Source organism: Humulus lupulus, chromosome 1 (genome assembly GCF_963169125.1).
Source record: "Humulus lupulus chromosome 1, drHumLupu1.1, whole genome shotgun sequence".
In the NCBI taxonomy this organism is placed as follows: Eukaryota; Viridiplantae; Streptophyta; class Magnoliopsida; order Rosales; family Cannabaceae; genus Humulus; species Humulus lupulus.
In genome coordinates, this window is record NC_084793.1 from 21,425,259 (window position 1) to 21,450,202 (window position 24,944).

At 35.0% G+C, this 24,944-nt stretch overlaps 2 protein-coding genes across 2 annotated transcripts; one reads left to right on the forward strand and one right to left on the reverse strand.

Moving 5' to 3' along the window:
- Positions 1-814: 814 nt before the first annotated feature.
- On the reverse strand, positions 815-3,151 carry LOC133795165 (COBRA-like protein 1). Its single transcript, XM_062232640.1, has 6 exons — positions 3,076-3,151; positions 2,885-2,970; positions 2,348-2,807; positions 1,966-2,131; positions 1,593-1,855; positions 815-1,232 (listed from the first exon to the last, which is right to left on the reverse strand). Exons 1-6 carry the CDS (start codon positions 3,149-3,151, stop codon positions 943-945), a joined length of 1,341 nt encoding a protein of 446 aa, XP_062088624.1. The 3' UTR covers positions 815-942.
- A 1,999-nt stretch (positions 3,152-5,150) lies between these two features.
- LOC133788791 (uncharacterized) lies at positions 5,151-9,750 on the forward strand. Its single transcript, XM_062226395.1, has 3 exons — positions 5,151-5,305; positions 5,403-5,502; positions 8,753-9,750. Exons 1-3 carry the CDS (start codon positions 5,217-5,219, stop codon positions 9,545-9,547), a joined length of 984 nt encoding a protein of 327 aa, XP_062082379.1. The 5' UTR covers positions 5,151-5,216; the 3' UTR covers positions 9,548-9,750.
- Positions 9,751-24,944: the final 15,194 nt, after the last annotated feature.

The window sequence follows — 24,944 nt, forward strand, 5'->3', positions numbered from 1 at the left end:
CCAATATCTGCTCAAAGCTCTCCACATTCCCCAATCTTCTCCAGCGTTCATCTACTGTGATAACAATTCTGCCATGCACATATCTTATAATCCAACCTTTCATGAACGCACTAAGCATATAGAGTTGGTCTATCATTTCATACGAGACAAGATTAAAGCTTCATCCATCTGACTTATCTCAGTGAGCAGCAACATCAACTAGCTGATGCTTTCACTAAAGCTTTACCATCCACCACTCTTCATTCTCATATTTCTAAGATGACTGTGCATGATATCCACAATCCATATTAAGGGAGTTATTAGGATTACTCGGTTAACTCTGTTAATCTTCTTTTGTACATTATCTCTTTACTTTGTTTAGATAGTTAGTTAGCTTTATTTTTGTTATTTAGTTGTAACAGATTCTATTAAAACTCTTTAGTTTTAGGTTGTTTTTCTCTTCTTGTTTTCAAGATAGTTTAGAACCTATATATATCATAGGTTCTCTTACCTGTATTAATTCATTTTTTTAATAATACAATCAGATTTTTCATTCTCTAAATTCTTCCGCATTAGGTAGATATATAATTATGTGGAAAATATTTATAAATATCTTGAATTATTTATTATATTTTAACAAAAATCAAGCTCCATGGTAACTGTTTGATAAAGAAAATAATTTTTTTTCCCTTCTTTTTTTACTTGATAAAGTAAATAGTGACATGAATATGCCAAGAATATATCTTTTGGTATTTGTCTTGTGCAATTTGGTTTTTTGTGACTAGTTTAATTTCTGTGCATAATAAGTACATGTTCACCAGTTCACCTATCAATAAAAAAGATCAGAAGTTGGTCTAATTCAAATGAGTTACAAACTGTACAGGAGGAACCAAGAGATCAAGAATATCCCAAAAACAGAAAGAAAAAAGAAAAAAGAGAGGCTTGTTTATGGTTAGTTATTCATTAAAGAAGTGTCTTGAAAGAAAAAATAATCAAAGCAAGGACCAAAGAGTGAAATGGTTTCTGTTTGGAGCTACCATTTGGTAATATTGGGAAGTCATCTGGTGGAGGCATTTGACAGTCCTCACCATTGAAATATATTCTTCTTGGGAAAGCCCATCCATTTCTTAATGTAAATGATTCAAAGTCTTTTCTCAATAGAATCTCTGTACTCACTGAGCCCACTTTGTCCTCATCAGCATTCAACAACAACTCATTGTAGTACTTTAGTCCCCAAAACAGGCCCACCTCATCTGCAACATCAAAAACCTAATTACAATGCTTGAATTGAAACATGTTATAATTAACAAGAATATTCATTTGAATGAACTAAACTAATATACTTTAATTTCGTTTTGCACAATGATTTTTTATTTTATAATTCTTTGATTTTTTTATTAAAGGAGTGTTATTTTGCAAAGTGGTATTTTCTTCCGGACATACTCGACAACTTAGTCAAAACACACTCGACATCCTGTCACAAATACTACTTTACAAACAAATAATCAAAAGAATGATATTCTACAAAGAAACAATAAAAAAAATGTCTATTTTCATTTTCACAAATTACTAGTTGTTTGACGATTTCAATGCTCGTAAGAACTAAGAAGTACCTCCCAATCCAACTGCTGGAAGCAAAGTACTGTTGAAACTATATGCTTTTTCCAATAGCATGAGATTTGGATGCTGAACTAGTACATTCCAATCTGTGTAGTTTCTTTGATAGTTGTAGTTTGAAACTGTAAGCTTTACCTTCCAATAATTCATGTAATTGTTTTTAACATGCCAATGAACTCTAACAGGGCACATATGATCACTGCATTTTACTATGTCCATGTTATCTGCTGAACTTGAACTTGATAGTTGGGCTCCTTCTCTGTTATCATGACATAAAAGAAATGCTTTATGAGAAGAAAGGAAACTTTTATTAAACTAGAATGAATAAGCTATACATGGAGTTAATATCCATAAAAGTGACCAACCAACCTCATGCTCATGCAAGAATCAGTACTTTTGTCAGCCTCTCTACATCCACAGCTACAAGTAGGGCATGCTGTGATAATGGGATTGTAAAATGTAGAAAGTGAAACACAACACATTGGTGCTTTGTTGGCCAAAAAGCTTGAGTAAGTGCAAGTTGATTCCCATGTTCCTGTGAGCCATAATATAAAAAAGGATTTAGAAATTTTCATATTATAATGAAGCCTTTTGTAACATTCCTTTTTTTTGTCTTAAACTAGGCTAGTTCTACTATATCTCAGGACCAGAACACTAACAATTGCTACGTGGAACTCAAACCACATGCCTGGCTATTTGAACTACCCTTTTTGGATTTTTTGTAACGTTGCATTTGGTATGAAGTACTTACTATAAACTTGGACATGTCTTCTGCCTCCAATATCTGAAGAAACTGTGGGATCAACATCCGAAAGGGGGCCACAAGTGTAGCCAGGACCTGGTGCCAATAAGGTAAGATTCTTAGGTGCATGTGCAGAAGAAGCATGCCCTTCCGGAGTGCCAACTAGAACTTCAAAGGAAGAGAATGAGTTTGAAGGGCTAATGGTTCGAGGGTAGAGAGTGCCGCCTCTACAGCAGCCTGCAGTCATGTTTTCTGGCGAAGCTTGTTCTAGCAAAAGGTCAGCTATGACAGGGTCTTTCTTGCAGGAGTGTGGTGTTTGGGACTTGAAGGAAGAGCAGTTCCCCATATCTGTGGCAAAGGCACCTTTCATTGACCAAATCACTTCATTATTTGCCCATGTCCAGCCTATATTCCAACCAGGCTTGTCCACATGGCGATACTGATAGTAGTTTTGGATAGTCACCCTTGCCTGCAACACAAAATTACCGAGTCTTAAAAAGATTACTTGTTTTGGATAAGGTTTTCACTGTTGTTCTTTGTACTAACCAGATAACCATCTGGATTTGAGGTCCATTGGAGAATGTCAAAAGTGACAGTAATGTTTCCATTAGGATCCATTGGATCATAGCAATCTACAAAGCATAGAAAAAACACATAAACTTAGCTAAGACCAAAAAGCATCATCGATTTTCCAGGGACAATAGAAATGAAAGAAAATATTAGGAAAAGTATGGTGCCTGATAAGCTGCAAATTGCAAGTAACACTACTGACATCAGTTTAAAAGACCACACAAGAGAAAGGGCAGCTGCCATTTTTGTTGGAGATGAGCTGAGTCAAGAAAATTATTACTTATAGTAGGAGGAGGCAAACCTTGTTATTTTTTTTTACTAATGGACTTCATTAACAAGAAATGATAATCTGTATCACTCTAGAGAAACCAAGTTATGCTTATTAAATCATCATTGACATCCTCGAATCAAACAAGAATCATTGGAAATATCAATAGGATAAGAGCAGACCAATCCAAATGACCAGATTCTTTGGTGACTTAGTCTGAATAATCATATGATGCCACACAAAATGGATACATACAGAATATGTTTGAAATCACCCTTTGTCTTATTCAACATCTTTAGTATAACCAAATGGAAGAAAAACTCTCAAATTGATTATTCATATTTAAAAAAGATAACTTAAACAATTGCTTTTATAAGTTATTACTTGAAAATTGATAGCTGGGAACAGTGCATAACAGCCGCGTGCTTAACCTCAAACCAGTCAAATCTTCTTTGGAGAAGACAGTTAATTTTCTTTCCCATGTTTTCTGGGGAAACAAACGGCCAATATATGCTTCACAAGTATATGAGACAAACACAGTAGTGCCAAAATTTTAAGACTTTGGTCTCTTCTCATCGACACATCCTATGATTCAAGAATATGTTGTTTTTCCTAGTCTAATTCATATCAAGTATCTGTTAATAATCTAAGTAACATTACATTTCTCATACTGTGTTGTGTCTGGCACTGTTCTATGTTATCTTAGATGGAATAATTGGGAGGCCAAATAGTTGAAAACCCAAGAAAGAAAAACTGAACTATAATAATTGAAGTGCCCAAATTCTCAACTAATTCAATTCACATTGAAGTTTTGCAGTTGGGAAATTTTAATTTTGGACTGATAGACTAGTTCAGTAGTCCTTTACAACAAAGTGGGAATCCCAGATTGAAGATGCTGACTTTCATTACTACATATCATATTTGAATGGGCCAACTTGTCTTCAATCAACTTGGAGATAGTTTCATGAGTATGATGGATATCATGTTATCCGGTCCATTTAATATTTCTGACTTCCTTGCCATTACTGGAGGGAGATAAGTCTTAATATCTTAGCTCAAACAGTCAACTCACGAAAAAATTTAATAAAAATTATTCATATCATTTGTGTAAATTTTATGTGTTCAGATAATATTGTTTTGATAGAATTGGGACTAGAACCACACACTCACACATTCAACCATTCAATTTGCGATCTATATTTTCTTATATTAATCAATATATATAATAACTGGGCAGATTTATTTTAAATCTCTGCAAATAAATCTTGTGTAGAGATAATTAATGTGAGAGTAACAAATAACAATGTGCTGACGAGAGCTCTTTGTGAATGGATTTTTGAGTTATTAAAAACTAAGTACTTGATTATGGTTTCTTGGGACTAGCTTGGTATCAGTAAACGAAAATAGAAGTCTGATTAGGCAAAATGACATTTTAGATACACTTGATACTTTATCAAAAATATTTATTACTTTGTCGAAAATACTCGATACATTGTCTAAAAAGTCATTTTGCAAAAAAATATAGAAAAAAATATGAAAAAATGTCTACTTTGGTCAATTACCTATAAAATAATCTATCATTTGATCAAACTTGACGGTTGATCAACTTGACAGAAGTATGTTGAATATTAATTTAATAATTGTGTGTAGTATTGATATGTTTATCAAGATCTAAATAGAAATAGCTATATTAAATGTTTCAAAGCTGTATTTTTAAGGCTATATGCTCCTTGCATCATTCGAACGTCACTATAATCAAGAGATGGCTTTATAAACTCAATAATTCTATGAATAAATATATAAATAAAAAAAAGATATGCAACTTTCAACGATGTGATGTTTGGATATTGCATAGCCAAATAATTAAAACAGTGATTGGCCCATATATATATTTATTTTGAATTGAGATGTACAGTTGAAATTAAATTCAGTGACCACTCTCTAGCCACGATCAATTTATATATAAGGACTATATCTATAGACACACATATTCACATAAGCTTTATTACAAGGTATAGAGAAAGCAAAGTGGTAACTTCAATGGCCGGAAATGTGGCAATGGTTATGGATGATGAAGAGAATGTCTACACTGGCTCTGGCAGAAGAGTTCAACCTTTCTCCACACAAAAGTATACCACAAACTTATGTTATACATACTTATTTAATCACACATATATATATTCCATGTACTGATGATTAACACTTTTTATATGATCTTTCTTACAGACCAGAACAGTCATGGAATGTTGATGAGGAAAGTAAGAAGCAGTCCAACCCTACCACCCTTAGTGGTCTATTGGGTTTAAACGAGTTTGTCTCCTTGGAGGTCAGTTCAAGTTTTTTGTTTTTAAACATTAATTTTATGAATTTATGATATGAAATGGTCTATCGAGTCATGTAAAAGTATGATCTTCATCTTCATCTTGCCTCAAGGATCATAATATAAAATATGGACATATATTTTGCTCATAGATGAAATGTTAAGATTGTATTCTTTAGACCCTCGTAGGATTTTTTTTTTCTTAGCCAAGAGGGAACAGGTGGGGATTGTGGTCCTTTTTATCAATATATTTTTTTTACAAATTTATAAATGTACTAAATACAAACAATATTCATTTGTTTAATTTTATTTATAGAATCTATTCATTATATATATTATTGTCATATAAATTTTAAATAAATAAATAATATTATATATAAAAGAAGGGTTTATACATTTTCAGACCTTATATTTTGTCTCATTACCTGTTTGAATCCTGTGTTTTGACAAATTACTTTTTGGACCCTATGTTTTGTAAAATGGTTAAAATAAAACCCTAAACTCAATTTTGATGAAGAAAAAATTGAATATAACAACACAGTTTTTAAGCAAAATGATTTTATTTTTGTTCTGAATTGTTAGTTTGGCAAATTATTTGTGATTTTAGTTGAGAAAACATTACCCAAAATCGGGTTTATGGTTCTATTAACCATGTTACAAAACATAGGGTCCAAAAAGTAATTTATCAAAATACATGATCCAAACAGATAATGAGACAAAACACAGGGTTAAAAAAGGTATAAACTCATAAAAGAATGACATAGACCTATTAAATTAAAAATTAAACCAAAATATAATAAGTGTGTAGATAACGGAAATTCTTGTTTTTAATGGTTTTTTATTTTTTTAATGTTAACTTTAACAGAATATTCTTATATTTAACCGTAGTTTGTAAACATCACTTAAACTTAAATAAAATAAAATAAATTAAATTATCTCAAAAATTACAATATGATATTTTTGAGATATTTTACAATGATAATTATTTAAAAGTAATAAATAAGTAAACATATTAAAATAGAATATTTTTGAGATATTTTACAATGATAATTATTTTAAAATAATAAATAATTAAAAAAATAAAATAGGATATTTTAAAAATATTTTACAATGATAATTATTTAAAAATAATAAAATTATATGTTTTATAACTTAAATAAAATTTAATTAAACTTAAACTCACTTATTATAATAAATCATATTAAACATATAATATAATCTACTATCAATTAGCAACAAATTACTTTTTTTAAAAAACTAGCAAGAAACTTAAATTTAAAATCCACATATAATATTTAATATTACATTAAACATATAATATATAATCTCTTGTTGTTGTCACTCTCAAATTCAAAAACTAGAACAAACATAAACTTAAACAAAAAATAAATAAATTATTTAATTAAAATATAATATTTATTTAAAATATATATGACATTAATATAAATTTAATAAAAATAATTAATAAATTCTATAAATAAAACTAAGAAAATGTGCATTGCACGTTACTTGTATCTAGTATATATATAATATGATAACATTTTTAAACATAAATGATAATTTTTTTAATAAAAAATAAAGATGATCTATTGTATATTATTATAATGATATTTTATAATATTTAAATTTATATTAATACAAGTATTAAATATTTAGTTTTGTATTAAATATTATTATAATAATAATATTTTATAATATTTGAATTCATATTAATATAATTAGTAAAAAAATAGGATTATATATTATTATCATAATAATATTTTATAACATTTAAATTTATATTAATATAATTATTAAATATCTAGTCTTGTATTATATATTATTATAATAATGATATTTTATAACATTTGAATTTATATTAATATAATTATTATATATTTTTTGTCTTATATTAAATATTAATATAATAGTGTTATTTTATAAGATTTGAATTTATATTAATCTTATTAATAAATATATATTTTTAGTTAGTTTTAAAAGTATATTTCGTTAAATATTTAGAATATTTCGTTAAAGTTAACAAAACAAATCGTTAAAACAAAAAAAAAATTGTTATTTACACACTTTTTATATAGAATATATATATATATACTAGGTAAAAGCAACGTACAATGCATGTTTGCTTAATTTTAAAATTGTAAACAAGTGTATTCAAATATGTATTTATTTGTATTATATTTTTTAATTATCATATAAATTTTAAATAAATAAAAAATATCATCGAAATAAATAAAAGATATTTAATATAATGTATGATATAAATGTATTTAAAAAATTAGAGAAAAATATTATCTATAATTTTAATAAAAATTTGTTCACTTTTTTAAATATATATATATATAATAGAATGAATTATAATTCTATAGTATATATAAATATTTATATCAATAATAGAGTAGTATACATGCATCAATTATTTTCATTAATTAATTAATTTTTGTTTAAGTTTATATTTGTTCTAGTTTTTGAATTTAATAGTGACAACAAGAGATTATATATTATATGTTTAATATAATATTAATATTATACGTGGATTTTAAAATTAATTGATATAGTAGATTATATTATATTATATGTTTAATATGATATTATTCTAATAGTGAAGTTTAAATTTAAGTTTAATTAAATTTTATTTAAGTTATAAAACGTATGGTTTTATTATTTTTAAATAATTATCATTATAAAATATCTCAAAAATATCCTATTTGAATTTGTTTAATTATTTATTTATTTAATTTTAAGTTAATATCTCAAAAATATCATATTTTAATTTTTTTAATTATTTATTTATTAAATTTTATTTAAGTTTAAGTCATGTTTACAATCTACCATTAAATATAAGAATATTCCGTTAAAGTTAATGAAAAAAAATATTAAAACAAAAAAAGTTTGTTATCTACACACTTTTTATATAGAAGAGAAATTATTTTTTGGCATTTACTAAAAAATAATATTTTTAATAATATGCTCATCATCACTAAAAAATTCACTCTAATTTTGTTATGTGTGTAATTTTTTTTACTAGTCTTGTTTTACATTAGTCACCGACTCGATCTTGAGTATATGCTGGTTTATGCTAATAACCCCAATAGAAAGCGCCACAAAATTATAAAAAAATATATGTTCTTTATACAAAAAAAACTTACAATTTTGAAATTTTTTATTATATATATAATTAGACAATGTTATATTTTGTATTAGGCTTCAACTATGTTGATTGGTGTGATTTTGATTTGTGTGTGTTGATTTATAATAGGTTTGGAGAGCATCATTGGCTGAGGTTGTAGGCACCGCTTTGCTGGTGTTTGCACTTGACACCATCGTGATATCTTCATTTGAGTCCAAAGCAAGCTCACCAACTCTTGTCATGGCAATCCTAATCGCCGTAATTGTCACAATTCTCCTCCTTGCCACCCACCCTGTCTCCGGCGGCCACATTAACCCCATCATCACATTCTCTGCCGCACTTGTCGGCATTATCTCCTTCTCACGTGCAACCATCTACATTTTAGCTCAGTGTGTTGGAGCCGTGCTAGGTGCACTAGCACTCAAAGCTGTGGTCAATAGCACCATTGAAGAAACGTTCTCTTTAGGTGGTTGCACCCTCACAGTCGTTGCACCAGGGCCCAATGGGCCCATTGTGGTGGGCTTAGGGATGGCCCAAGGTCTATGGCTAGAGATCTTTTGCTCCTTTGTGTTTCTTTGGGCCTCGGTATGGATGGCCTTTGATCATCGTCAAGCCCAAGCCCTTGGAAAAGTAGTAGTCTTTACGATTATTGGGCTGGTGGTGGGTCTGCTTGTTTTTATCTCGACAACAGTGACTGGTGCTAAGGGCTATGCTGGGGCTGGAATGAACCCAGCTAGGTGCTTGGGTGCGGCTGTTGTACGTGGTGGCCACCTCTGGTATGGCCATTGGGTGTTTTGGGCTGGACCCATAATTGCTTGTGTGGCGTTCTACTTGTACACCAAGCTTATTCCACGCCAACATTTTCATCATTCTGAGGGGTTTAAGCACGATTCTTTTAAAATTGTGAAACGTATAATAAGTTAGATAACTTTAGTAAAATGTTTTATATTATGTATTGAAAAATAACAAATAATTATCGTATTTGTTAAGAGGGAAAGACGATTGGAAAAGTAATTTAAAAAATGAAATTATAGAAGGCTAATTGTGTTTGGTATAAGATGAAGGAATGAGAAAATGATAATATTTATTTGAACCTTTTAGAAGAGAAAAAAGAATATTTATTTGAACCATTATTATTCTCATTTTAGTTTATAATTTTTATGATATTTTATTATGTATCATTCCTTTTAAAATAAATTAAATTTTACCTGTCATAATTTATTTTTTCTTCTTAAAAATCTTCCAATTTGGATTGAGTGAGAAATGGTAAGCATTTCCGACCTATCTTCTCTCCTAAAGTAACCCATTTTACACCAAATTTGTTCAGTCATCCCCTACTCTCTTCCAAGTACTATTTAGTTTTCGTTAAATTAGACCATTTTTTAATATTAAAATAAAAATAAAAACTATGATAATTCAATTAGAAAAGAAAGATATCAACAGCTAGTAGGAAAGTTAATCTACCTCTCACACTTCAGACAAAGATATTGCCTTCGCAGTAATTCTTATGAGTCAATATATGCATGATCAGTCAAAACGCCATATATTTACAAATAGATTTAAATTTTCCGAAATATATAGGGAAGTTTTGTGGTAGGGTAGTCTTATTTACCTTATGGGTAAAGCATGCTCTATGAGGATATTAGGGTGTTTTCACCCTAATTTTTTTCATAACAGTGTTCAAATAAATAGATAAACTCTCGGCATGTATACATGATAATTCTACTCATGTGTTAGACTTTAGTCCAAACATTTAAGCATATCTTTTAATTTCTAAATATCATAGATACTTTTATATTTTTACAACTTCATCATAAACTTTTGTGTATGATATGGTAATCCTAATAAATTATATAGTAAAAAAATAATGTAATTATACTAATTAGAAAGAATAATTTGTATTCGAAATTTAGACTTGCTTTGATTTTGATTTTGCTTGTAAATTCATTTATAAAATAGAATCCAAGAAGTTGTGTTAGAATCCTTTGTAAATTTGTGAATTCAAATCTTCTTTTATTTTCTTAATTTTTTTTCAAATATGTCATCGAATGTCAATAAATAATAAATGTATATATACTAGATGCAAGCAATGTTGATGTACGTTTGCTTACTTTTATTTTTTAAAAAAAACTAATAAATAGTGTGGCTTGTTTAGATATATGTATTTTTTTTTTTTTTTAAATACAAGTACCACTTAATTCTCACAACTATATCTTTTTTCGTTGTATTAGTTTTTTATATCAACTCTTTTAACTCATTACTCTAATTTAAAACTAATTTATTTGATTATTTTTTATTCAAATATTGTACACAAAAATTAGTACATTACATGTAAATGTTACATAGTGGGTATCCTATAATTTTTTACATTGTGGACTCCACAATAAAAATAAAATATTTATAATAATACGTGTTATATTGCAAAATCAAGTTGTTACTCTAAATGTTGAAGTTCATTCATATAGATAGGGAGTTTGAATCTTCACCCATGATAAAATGCTTGCAAAAAATTCATTTGATATTTTATGTCACCTGGTTTATAATAATCAATTCATACATGTGCTCAAGTTTATTTTACTTTTAATTGCACGTTTCAGAGTCCAACAAATCTCAAAACAAATATGTCTATGTAGTTAGTTTCTTAGACCATAAAAGATAAATTACCATAAAATATTATTTAATAACCATAAATTACAAAAACTTGAATAAAAATTGAGAAAAAAAAATAGAAAATAGATAGAGTAGTTTGGAGATATTTTAAATTGTCACATCACCTCCTTGTGGCTCTAATTTATATATATATATTATTTAAATAATATTTTTAAATAAATCAAATTAGAATTCAAATTATATATGAAGTTAATATATATTTTTGTAAATCTATTTATGTTTAAATAAAAAAACATAAATAATTTGAATAAACGTTTATTATTATTGTTGTTGTTGTTGTTGTTGTTAACCATAAATTAGAAAAAGTAAAATAAAAAAATGATAAAAAACAAAGATAGAGTAAGATTAAAAAATTAAGATATTACCCGTTTGAAACTTTTATTTTTAAAGATATTAATAATCATATAGAGAGATATTGATATATATTTTTATAGATATTTTTCCCTTAATGAATAATCATAAATTAGAAAAAGTAGAACAAAATTATGAAAAAATAAAAATAGAGTGGATTGGAAAAAATTTAGAGTGGCAAATCACCTATTATTATAATTGTTTTTCATATTGTAAAAAAAACAACAACAATAATAATAATAATAATAATAATAATAATAATAATAATAATAGCAGAAAGAATAATAGTATTTTTTATAAATATTTTATAATACTTTTTTATGGATATTTTATCTTAATTAAATATATTTATATATAGATATAGAAATATAAATAGATAATGTCATTTTTTTAATATATAATATAAAATTTACAAATTTGAATGATATAAAAATATATACTATAAAAATTAAATATGTAAAATATATACAATATATGAAATTTGATAAAATAAAATAATATAACCATTTGGTATGTGGGCAAGATTAAATTAAATAAATTATCCATATAAGAAGAAAAAAAAATACTAATTGTAACGTCTCAAATTTGCCAATAAGACTTAGTGTCTTGATTAGTGTGTTGGGAGGGCATAATTGGATTTATATGTGAAATTAATTGAATATATGTGTGATTGGCATACATGATTTATATGGTGATATGAGTATTTATGCATGTTTATGTGTATTAAATATGCACATGGGTTTGTTTTTGTTAATAATGACATATTTGTAATTTTGACCTATTGAGGGTATAAGTGTAATTATATGTGTTATATGACTGAGATCACATCATTATGTGGATATATCTGCGATATTTGGCTCGAGGCGATCCTAGTGAGCAGATTAGCAAAAAAGTCACAACGGGGTCAAATACCCAGCTTGGGGTGAGCCTAGGGGTATCTTGGGAAACTTAGTGCCTAGTCGGGATTTATCAGGTGATGGGTAGTTAGTTGGTGATTATTTGGGTATGTCAGGATTAATCGAGGATTTATAGTGCAATTTGAGGATTGGCAGGAAATGCGGCTAATGATTGTTTTGCCTTTGAGGGCTTTGAAGGGAAACTCTTGGATGAGGGGCATTATGGTCACTTTCTATCCTTGGCTGGACTTAGTTAGGCTAGAGTACCTTAGAAAGTAAGGGAAACATAACCAAAACAACACATAACTCTCTCTCTCTCTCTCTCGTTCATCTCTCTCTCTCTCATTCATCTCTCTCTCTTGAGCCTTGGAAAGCATTTGAAATTTTGGAGAATTAGCTTGGGAAGCTAAGAGGTTGAAGGCTGGGATTGATTGAGGTTCAATTTAGGGGTCGAAATCACTACTGAGGTAAGCTTTATAACGTGATTCTACTGTGAATTTTCTGATTAGTTTAGGTTTTGACTGAGTTTTTAATGCTAGCTTTGGTTGTTGAGTTGGGGTAAGATTTTGGTTGGTTTCTGGGGTAATTGGGATGCCTATGTTGTGTTATTGAGAGTTCTAGATTCAATTGTGGCTTGGGTTCATGTTTAGGGTGAATTCTGATGAGATTGGCTCGAGGAAAACGCAAGAGAAGTGTTGGGAATTCTGAGTTTGCGAGGTTGCGTCGCGGCATTGTTCTTGGAGTGCAACGGCCCGCATAAACTCAGAGTCCTAGGGGGTTCGCTGAACCACCTTAGCCCCGCGCCGCTGGGTAGGTCGCGACACATGTTCAGGAAATGAGCTTGGGAGGCTTTTTGACTAGTAGAGGTTCGCGACGCCTCTGAGGAGCGTCGCAACTCAAATGGAGAATTTTAGCCAATTAGGGTTTTTAAGCTCGGGAAGGGTTCTACTACCAGGTTTTGTAGAATTCGAGGTCTTGAAGGCTATAAATTTACCTTGAATCTCTTAAATAGTCTAAATAATTGATTGTTATCTATTATTGTGTTGTGACTAGGTTATACTGCTAGGGCTCGGGAATAGGGATCGTGTTCGAGATCACCATACCTTATCCACTCGGGACTCGAGGTAAGAAAACTGCACCCTAGTTGTGGTTGGGGCTCGGACCCCTGTTATTGGATATGACTATGATTATAAATATGATTGATTGTCTGGGCATACTTGTATATGATGCATTCGATTGTGTGTTATGAAATCTATATGTTTAATTATATCTAATCTAAAAGCTCGATCTAAGGGAGCCAAGGCCGACAACAAGCGTGCGGAACGCAGCTCAGCCCAAGAGAATTGGGGTCAAAAATAGACCTGAGAACTCGACCTAAGAGATCCAAACCTAAACGTCACCTAAACACTCAGAAGTATTGATTACACTTGTCTAGCTCATGGATTGTTAAATTGAATTAAGTGTTTGATTGAGCAGAATATTACTGCTAAGCTTATTGTTATTATTCTATTGCTTATCGAATCTGTTGATTTAAGTTTTCTTACTGAGCCTTGGCTCACGAGTGCTATGTGGTGCAAGTAAGGGAAAGGGGAAGTTGAACCAGTGTGAGTTGGAGAGCTTTAGGGGCAGCATGTACATTTGCAGCTGCTCGACCGCCACGGTCGAGGGATCAATAGGGACTAGAGCCAAAACTTTGATTTTGCTACTTAGGCCAGCTTACATTGTAATTATTTTTTAGAGTTGTAAATGCCTTGTAAACACTTATTTTTTTTGGATCCCATGTACAGACTCAAACTTTTTAATGAAAACAACTATTCCTATGATCAAAATCCTTAAACCCTAATCCATTAATTATCCTTAGTAACATGTTTATATCCAAATGACTTGATTAGCAAGTCCAACACTATTTAAAATACACAGTGTAATGGTCTTGGCTATCCAGGGCGTTACACTAATGTTGGGACAAATCAAAGTGATCCAATGATACTTTATTTATAGATGTCGTACCCTAAAAATTAGCATGAATTTAATCACTCAGCTAGGAGTATAGTTGGTAGATGAATTTATGGAAAAAGCAGACGAGTAGAACATCTAGCTAATGATGATGTGAGCAGCTCGAGTTAGGACTTGACAACACGACATTCAAGTAATTGGCAAGTCGCCTCTTACAATGATGATCTAGTTCGAGACATGTAGCCGTCGGATCCCCTTTAGGGCGCTCTGAATATGTTCAGCTCGTGGAAACCTAGTCATGATGCATACTGAAGGATCCCGAGAGACTCGAAGGCACTCTATACACTCATTAATGCCCAGGATGTATTGCACATTTATTATTTATTGTCTGAGACAACAGGAGTATATTCTGTTAGGAAATCATATTCCTACGTAAATGGGAATTATTTGTATTAAATGTATACCATATTTATGCACAGGGTTACCCAAACCTATCCAGGAAATTCCACTATAAATATCAGAGATAATGGACAAGAAAGGGGACTGCCTTTTTTGTATTACTGAAACTCTGCAGAAATTGTGAGAGAAGAGCAATAATACTGTCTCGTGGATTAGGTGAATTTTAACCATTGAACCACGTAAAATTGTGTGTGTTCATATAAGTTCATTACGGTTTGCAAATAAGCACTAATACTCTTATTAGATTTCTAAATCTACCGTTGGCAAAAAACCGCGTCAATAGTTTGGTGCTTTCGTTAAGAGCAAATTAGTGATTAATCCTTTACAAGTTTCATTTGACGTTCATCATGGTGGTTACTCGATCGATGCATGACAACGAAATGGAAAAACCTGGTGGGCAAGAGGCGCATCATCCAGCTGTTCCCACTGGAAAGGGCCCAGATGTTCAGCAACGTCCTGGGAAACAACCGGTGGGCCAAGACGACACCGGAGTTCAGTGTCACGCCCACCAAATCCTAATCCAGGATATTTAACAGTCGTCGAGATGGAGAATGTCCAATTAAGGAGCCATCTCGCTAGGGCAAACAGACAGATCGAGGAGGTCCTGGCTCGGTTACCCCCTCTTGCAACTAACGCTAATGTCAGAAATAGGCAAAGTGGGTCCCATAGGAATAACCAGTCCAAACCTAGTCGTTCTATCAGAACTGCCACTCCAAGCTCTATACCTTCAAAGAGAAATCACCAAAGTGCTCAGCCCACTAATCATCACAGGAACCATCAACCGCATGACAGTTGATCGGTCAGAATTACGACCCCCAGCTCCGTGCCTTCCACACAGATTGCCAGGAATGCCCATAACAACCCACCAAGGCGAGGATGGACAAATTCATAGAGACAAAACACCCCAACGAATCCTCTTGCGCTGCGATCAGAACCCCATGCACAGAGAACTTGGGACATTGTAGTAGAATCGAGGTGGGTTAATTTAGTTCGTCCTAATGGAACGAGGATAGCCTCACCGATAAGACATCCAGCATCGCCGGTTAGACATCCTACCTCACCGTTCCCACAAAGAGACGCTCCAGGTCATGAAAATAGTAGGAGAAATCCTCCCCCGTCAGTAGACACTTACGTCCCACGGGCGCGTGCTGATAATCCAGGTCCTCGATCTTAGTCGCAGGCTGTAAGTTTTACAAATGGAAGTTACTGAACGGGGAGCCAACGTGGAGGCAGGTCTGAGAACGACTTGAGGAATCATCTTAGTTCAACACAAATTCCTTGTTTCGATCCACATCCCGACCTACATGATCATCTGAATTCACAAAGGAGGTATCTAGCTCGCAATGATGATATGAGTTATACTCAACACAAGGGAGGTCCGTCTATCGTACGCGACAATGGGAATGTCCCATCTAACCAAGCTTGAACTTGGAGGGACAAAAACCCATCAAACGCGTACAATAGGATGAGAGTTGGTGAACAACTCCCAGCTAACCTAGAGACCAAAGACCTAACCCTTGAGCGATTGGCCTTGATGAAGGAGCAGATGAAGAAACTCTTATCTGAAAAAGGGATTGATGATTGTGACTCCGATGAGGAGCTCGAACCTTTCGCCCCGAACATTACAGCAGCTGTGTATCCTATTGGCTTCAGGATGCCGAACATGCCAACATTTGATGGAAACACAGATCCATTCGACCACCTCGGGATGTTCAATACGTTGATGTTGGCCCACAATGTCGGGTTTGGCCTAAGGTGTATTCTATTCCCCACTACTCTGATCGGACCTGCCAAAGAGTGGTTCAAGAAGTACAAAAAACATTCGATAAAATCTTGGAAGAAGTTGTCTTCTGAGTTCAAGAAAGCGTTTTGAGCTTCAAAGGAAACTCATGTAGAGGCCGACTCATTGGCCAACATAAAACAACAACCTGGTGAATCCTTGAAAGCATATCTGAGCAGATTCGTCAACATTGCAACACGAGCTAGAGACGTTGATGATAGCTCCAAGAATATGGCGATGAGAACAATAATCCTGGTGGGAGGCGATCTATGGCGGGAGCTCCAGCGAAAAGGGGTTAAAAGTATAGATGAATTCTTGGCCTAAGCTCAAGAGTGGATAAACTTGGAAGAGGCGTGATCTGCTGTCGCAGAAACTAGCTAGGCCCCTATCCAACCTACTGGAGTGGTGACAAGTGTTGTAGCTATGACTCAACCTGTTACCCAGAATAACCAAGCGGGAAACAGTAGGAGGAAAGGGAATGGTAAGGGCGACTAGAACGACACAAAGAAAAACAAGTCTGGGGAAAAATTCAAGCCCATTTATGCCACCAACACTGACCTGACGGATACACAGGAACATATTTTCCTGGCAAACTCTAATCGCCTTCTATAGAAGAAACCAGAGCCATTAAGGCATCAGAGGGCGAAGAGAGATCCCCCAAAGTTTTGTCGATACCACAATGACATCGGTCATAATACTGATGATTGCCAACAACTGAAGGATGAGAATGAAACTCTCATTCATGCTGGACTGTTAGCTCAGTACGCCCAAAACTGAGTGGCTCCCAATTACCCTACCGAGCAGAATTCTCGTCCACCTCTAGAAACTTTGACAGGTCAGCCAAGGATTCAGATGGATCAGATGAATCAAAACTAAGTCGACCCTCCCCCAATAGTAGGAGGAGATATAACTACTATTGCTGGAGGACCTCATTTGGCGGGCACGAGTAATGGAGCCCAAAATAGGTATATACAGGAGCTGTAAAACTCATAACGGTATGGAATTTATCCCGGAGCAACAATTATCAAAACAACAGTAGTTGGATAAACAACCAATCATTTTCAAGGAGGAGGGCGCTAGCCACATTCAATTCCCACATAATGACCTGCTGGTGGTAACCGTGCAGCTCGCTAATTGAAGGGTACGGAGGATATTGGTAGATAATGTAAGATCAGTAAATGTGTTTTTTAGGTCCACCCTAGAAAAGATGGAATTATCCATGACTGATCTAAAGGCAACCTCAATGACGATGTATGGATTTTTAGGTGAAGGGACGACGACCATAGGGATAATTGGACTGGTGGTTACGCTAGGGGATGATGCATGAACTATTACTAAAATGCTTGAGTTCGTGGTAATCGATTGTCCAGTTGCATATAACGTGATTTTGGGACGACCTGCACTGATGGTTTTTGAATCCATCACCTAGATCCGACACCTAGCAATGAAGTTCCCCTCAGCCTCGAGGATATGCACTATACGTGGAAACTAGCTCGCTGGTCGAGAATGCTACAACATATCCATGAAGGGAAAATCACAACTCGGGTAGCAGACGATGGTCATAGACAAAGGAGGTGAGGAGTCCCAGGTAATGGAAGTTACCCATGGGACGGAAGAACCTCAAGAATGAGACAAAGAGGTCGCCCAACAGGATGACATTGACCCGCAAATAGGCGAAGATAGATCTGAGCTCAAATTTGTAGAGGAGCTTGAGGAAATCAGTATCGACTCAGAAACACCTTCAAGAGTTGTAAAGTTGGGGAAAATCTTGGAGCTGAAAGGAAGAATGAGCTTGTCGAATTCTTGAGGAAGAACCTGGGCGTCTTCACCTGGTCGCATAAAGACATGGTGGGAATCAGTCCGAGTATAATAATGCATACTTTGAACTTAGAGAAGAACGTGCCTACAAAGTCCCAAAAACGAAGGCTTTTGGGGAAAGTACGATCGGAAGCATTGGAAGAAGAAGTAGCTCACCTACTTAAATGCGGATTTATCAGGGAAGCAAAATACCTGATCTGGGTTTCTAACCCCATTCTGGTCCCGAAGCCAAATGAGAAGTGGAGAACCTGCATTAAGTTCTCCGATCTCAACAAGTCATGTCCTAAGGACTGTTTCCCATTACCTAGAATTGATCAGTTGGTAGACGCCACAACCGGTCATGAGCTCATGTCTTTCATGGACGCGTATTCTGGATATAACCAGATCATGATGAACCCTGCAGACCAAGAGCATACTATCTTCATGACTGAGCATAACATATACTGCTACAAAGTTATGCCATTCGAGTTGAAGAATGCCGGTGCTATGTACCAATGATTAGTCAACAAAATGTTCGCTAACCAGATCGAGAGAAACATGGAGGTGTATGTCGATGATATGCTCGTTAAATCAAAGACTTCCAATAACCATGTATCCAACCTGGAAGAATGTTTTGGCGTGCTAAGGAGGTATGGAATGAAGTTAAATCCCCTGAAGTGCACTTTCAAAGTTTCGTCGGGAAAGTTTCTGGGGTTTATAGTCAACATAAGGGGGTAGAGGTAAATAAAGAGAAAATCATATCATTTTTGGAAATACCTTCACCTAGGTTGCACAAGGAAGTATAAAGTTTAACTGGAAATATGGCGGCTCTAAACCGCTTCATTTCAAAATCCATTGACAAGTGTCTTCCATTTTACAACTTTCTCAGAGAAAACAAGAAGTTTGACTGGACCAAAGAATGCGAATAGGCATTTCATGACTTGAAAGCTCATCTGGCTGAACCCCCCATACTATCAAAACTGACGTTTGAGGAATGTTTGTTTCTCTATTTGGCCATGATGGAAAATGCTGTCAGTGCTGTGTTAGTTCAAGAGGAAAATAGGGCACAGAAACCAGTGTATTATGTAAGTAAAATACTTATCGGAGCTGAGTCCTGGTATTCGTTAATAGAAAAGCTCGCATTCTCTCTTATTTTGGCTTCAAAGACTCAGACCATATTTTTAGTCCCACACTATCCATGTCTTAATTGACCAACCTTTAAGGCAGGTTTTGCAAAAACCTGAAAGGTCGGGATGTCTACTAAAATGGGTCATCGAACTCAACCAGTTTGAAATATTATATATGCCATGCACAACAATCAAGAGTCAAGTGCTCAGTGACTTTATAGCTGAGTGCACCAGTTTTCAGGATGAGCCGATAAGAGAACCGGTGCAGGAATTGTGGAAAATCTTCATTGATGGATCCTTTAATGAAAATGGATCGGGAGCTGGCATAATTTTAATCTCACATGAAGGGCATTGATTCCACACAGCTCTCAGGTTCAGATTCGAAGCATCCAACAACAAAGCCAAATATGAGGCTTTATTGGCAGGGCTAAGGGTGGTGAAGAGCTAAAAGCAAAGGTGATCCAATGTTTTAGTGATTCCAAGCTCGTATTCAATCAGATATTGGGAGAATACCAAGCTCGTGATATCAAGATGACAGCCTACTTAGCCAAGGTTAAGGGCGAGTTGTCTGAATTCGAGTTTATCTCCATTGAACAAGTACCCGTGAGTAGAATTCTAATGCTGATGCTTTGACTCAACTTGCTACCACCAAAGAGGCGGATACACTCAATGTAGTTCTGGTAGAATTCTTGGAAAGCCTAAGCATAATAGCATAAATGGTTGAGGTTGGAATGATTGACATAAAACCGACCAAGATGACCCCCATAGTGGAGTATCTCACAACTGGAAAGTTACCTGACGATCGAAAGGATGCAAGAAAGTTGTTATATCATGCTCTGCAATATGTTATGGTTGAAGGGATTCTATATCGACGAGGGAATTCGGTACCTCTCCTACAGTGTGTTCTGCCCGAGGAAGCGCAGACTATCTTGCAAGAAATACACAAAGGCTTCTGCGGAGACCATGCTGGGGGGAAAAACTTGGCTTTTAAAGTACTGAGACAGGGCTATTTTTGTCCCATGCTGACAAAGGACTCGATCTCGTATGTGAAAAAATGTGACAAATGCCAACACTTTGCCATAGTTGCTCGAGCAGCTCCCATCAAGCTAACCATGATCTCATCCCCTTGGTTTTTGCAGTATGGTGAATTGACTTGATTGGTTCTTTGCCAACAGGAAAAGGAGGAGTTTGTTATGCTATTGTCGCCATCGACTACTTCACGAAGTGGGTGGAGGCTGAACCTCTGGCAACCATCACCTCGAAAAGAGTCTTGGATTTTGTCATAAAAAATATCATATGTCGATTTGGGCTCCCAAAAAAGATAGTGTCTGACAACGGAACTCAGTTCGATAGTGATCTCTTCACAAACTTTTGTGAAAAATACGGCATAACCAAGAGTTTTTCGTCGGTACCATACTCGTCAGCCAATGGGCAGATCGAGGCTGTAAATAAGACCCTAAAGGCGAGCTTAAAGAAGCAATTAGATGAAGCCAAGGAATTATAGCCCGAGCAGCTCCCGCAAGTACTCTAGGCCTATAAAACCTCACATCGAACCTCCACGGGCCATACCCATTTCTCTCTAACCTTTGGAAATGGAGCTATGCTCCCGATTGAGGCGCTGGTGACAGATAGAAGACCTTTGATCAAGATCAAAACCACGAGCTACTCAGTGCATCCCTTTATCTAGTCGAGGAAAAACGAGCAACATCACAATTACAGCTCACCCATTATCAGTAGAAAATCACTCGTTATTTCAATGCTCCTGATTAAGGCGCTGGTGATGACCCACAAACATAAGACCTTTGATCAATATCATAACCATGAGCTACTCAGTGCATCCTTTGATCTAATCGAGGAAAAACGAGAAACATCACAATTACAGCTTTCCCATTATCAGCATAAAATCACTCGTTATTTCAATTCGAAGGTAAAAGGACGCAGACTCAAATTAGGGGATTTGGTTATCCGAAGGGTGTTTTTGGCAAGTAAAGATCCCAAGGACAATGTGTTAGGACCGAATTGGGAAGGACCATACCAAATCGTGGAGATCTTGCGTGAAGGGACATTTAAGCTAGCCCGGTTAAGTGGAGAAATAGTTCCACGGACCTAGAATGCCCTACATATCAAGAAATACTATCAATAATTTTGTTGTCTTTAATGTTTTTGGAATTATTGTTTATGTAAGGCTTATCTATAAAAGTCATTTCATTTTAATAACAATTGGATTATTACGTAATCAATTTTATCGTTTTATTATCGCAGGCTCACTTTGTAAAAGCAACCTAGAACATTTATAAGTTCCGGTTGCTTGGAGGGCACATAACCGAAGAGAGCTTTTAAAAGAGTTCAGCCTATTTGAATGAAATCTGAAACTTAGAGTTTGGAAAATTTGATTATTCAACGGCTTTTTAAAGCTCGGATTTTCAAAATTTTGAACACGAACTAAGTTTGAGAAATTTCTAAAATAAAACCCCTGGATACGACCAGTTCCAAGCCCTGATTCCTAACAGGTACAATGTTATTAAGTAGACTAAAACCCCTGGCTATAACTAGGTCTGAGGTCTGATTCATAATAGGTACAATGCTATTAAGACTACTAAAACCCCTGGATATGACCAGGTCCAAGGCCTGACTCCTAACAGGTATAACGCAACTAGGCAGGCAAAATCTTGGATACAACTAAGATATCGACTAAAATTAGTTATTCGAGCCATCAAAAATCTATCACAATCTAAAGACAACCCCTAAGATTTCAAGTGTACATGTAATGCCCTGGATAGCCAAGACCGCTACACTGTGTACTTATAAAGGTGCAAGACTTGCTAATCAAGTCATTAGTTTAGAAACGTGTCACTAAACATGTATGAGCTAGGGTTAAAAAGGTTTTGGTCTCAAAAGTTTCATTTCATAAAATTAAACTGTTATATACACGGGATCCCAAAAGAAACATAGTTAAAAGTAGGTTTACAGACTTCCAAAAGTACATAAACAAATATTAGCCATACTAAGGCAAAATAGACAATCTTTGGGTCTCGCGTCCCTGCCTAAACCTCAACCGTGGCGGCTGAGCAGCTGGCCATGTACATTCTGCTCACAGAGCTCTCCAATCAAGGCTGATCAAGCTTGCCCTTGCCTTTACCTGCACCACCTAGCACCCGTGAGCCAAGGCCCAGCAAGAAAACATGTGCAACACAAGCAGTAACAACAAATAGCAAACTCACTAAGCATGAACTCCCACCAAGTAATCCACATTAATCATTTAACATATATATTCAGAATCATGGATGCAATCAAACACTTGTAACATTCATATCATATAACAATCATATCACATAATAATCAGGGCTGGCAACTTAGGCCACACCTCCTGTTTACCCCACTGACTCCGGCCCGCTTAAACCGAGCTCAGTGCATATTAAGTTGTCCTTGGCTACCAGTGGCCAAGCCGCGCCCTGTGCGCTAGTGTAACCCTTGGCACCCTTAGGTCGTTGGTTCACTAATTAGCTTGCATGGCATAATACCATCTATTCAAGCATACACAATAGGGAACCCTTAGTCCCATCACATATATTTAACCAGGTGCAGTTTTCTTACCTTTAATCTTTACGGTTTCAGATTACAAGCGACGCTCCTCAGGCACAATCTGTTCCTGAGCCTAAGCCTTTATTACCTAGTCACAACCAAAGTAAAGGATACCATCAACAAACTCAAATGAGCTTCTAGACAAAGTTTTAATCTCTAGAACATTGAATTTCACCAAACATGGTAAAAGATTCAATCCCGAGCACCCTAGGTTAAATTCCCAAGCCTAAAATCTCAAAATCCCAAAATCCCTTAAGGGCCGCGGCATTAGCCATCCATGCCACGGCATGGCCCCATCAGAGACCGCCCAATGCCCAAAAATAGGTAAGGGCCGCAGTCCTACTTAGACCACGTCGCGGCCCGCCCTCCTTCCTTAGCATCCATCAGCTTCGAAGGGCCGCGGCTCACCAAGAACTATGCCGCGGCCCGACCCCTTTGAACCCATAAAAACCACCATTTTTAACTCCCAAACCTCATGCAAACTCACTCAAAACCACCCCATATCCACAACTCAATTATCCAGAAACTTCCCACAAGATTCCAACAACACAACCCAGCTGAATCCTAGGCTAGAAACCCAACAAATATCCATTTCAATTTCTGAAACTTTCTAACCCAAGAGCTCAAAACCCAGCCATGCCAAACTCGAATTTAAGCCTCTAAGTCATGAATTATAACTTACCTCTTCAGCTGAACTCCTTTTCTAAGCAGAATCCTTGTTAATTCCCAAGCTTTCCAGCTCAAATTCCACCCTAAACATCAATGGTACAAACACCTCAATACCCAGCTGAAAACTCAGAATTTTTAAACCAAAGAGAGAGAAATCCCTGCTTACCTTAGTGATGATTCAATTCCTTGGATGAGTCTTGAACTAAGCCTCAAAATCCAGCAATTCCCAGCTCAAAAGTCCCAGAAATTCCCTGTTTTTCCCTTCCTTGAGCTTTCCTTGAGAGAGAGGAAAGAAAAGCTGAGAAGAGAGTCTAAGTCGGTTTATTTCTTCTGTCTACAACTTTCTATTCTTAGTAAGTTATCCTTATCACTTAGGTCAACCTAAGGCTCGGGGTGCCGAAAACGTCCCCAAGGGCAAAACGGTAAAATTCCCCAATATTTCTGCCTAGACTTCCTAACCTCAAATATATCTCCATATATTTATTTTCATAACCCGATAGTCTGAATAAATACCCGATACCTAAAATACCCCTGACTTATCCAAAGTCAACTATTAAGCCCCGTTGTGACTTTTCCCGCTATCTAGCTCCCTAAGATCGCCTCAGGTCGCACGCTGCAGATTTACCCACATAATAATGTGGTTCTCGCATTTATAACATTTAATCACAATTCAACATTCATATAATCACACAGGCATTCTTAATGGTACAAGAACCCAAGAATTCACAAACATGAGAAACACAACTGTGAGGTTCATGCCCATAGCAGACTCAAGGACATCTTTGGGAGTATGCTCCTCCATGGCCCTCAGATCCTTGACGTTGGCTCTATACGCATGGTCCACCATATAGCTTGCCATATTGTATACAGTCCCCCGAAACGCTTTGGGGATCCTTGCCAACTCGAGTGGTTTTACTAAGATCTGAACAGAGGGAGTTTCGCCTTGGATCACTTGAGGAACCAAAGGAGGTACATGTCGAGGGAAAGGAGGAGGAGCCTCGAGAACTGACTATTGTCACTGAAGCTGGGGGTTGAGT

What these genes read in the sequence shown, in the direction of transcription:
- LOC133788791 (XM_062226395.1), top strand. Translation starts at nt 5,217, where the DNA reads ATGGCCGGAAATGTGGCAATGGTTATGGATGATGAAGAGAATGTCTAC. An exon ending in CAACCTTTCTCCACACAAAA is followed by an intron (nt 5,306 to 5,402) that starts GTATACCACAAA and finishes TCTTTCTTACAG; the next exon opens with ACCAGAACAGTCATGGAATG. An exon ending in ACGAGTTTGTCTCCTTGGAG is followed by an intron (nt 5,503 to 8,752) that starts GTCAGTTCAAGT and finishes GATTTATAATAG; the next exon opens with GTTTGGAGAGCATCATTGGC.
- LOC133795165 (XM_062232640.1), bottom strand. Translation starts at nt 3,151, where the DNA reads ATGGCAGCTGCCCTTTCTCTTGTGTGGTCTTTTAAACTGATGTCAGTA. An exon ending in AAGACATGTCCAAGTTTATA is followed by an intron (nt 2,132 to 2,347) that starts GTAAGTACTTCA and finishes TATGGCTCACAG; the next exon opens with GAACATGGGAATCAACTTGC. An exon ending in TCCAGCAGTTGGATTGGGAG is followed by an intron (nt 1,233 to 1,592) that starts GTACTTCTTAGT and finishes TTGATGTTGCAG; the next exon opens with ATGAGGTGGGCCTGTTTTGG.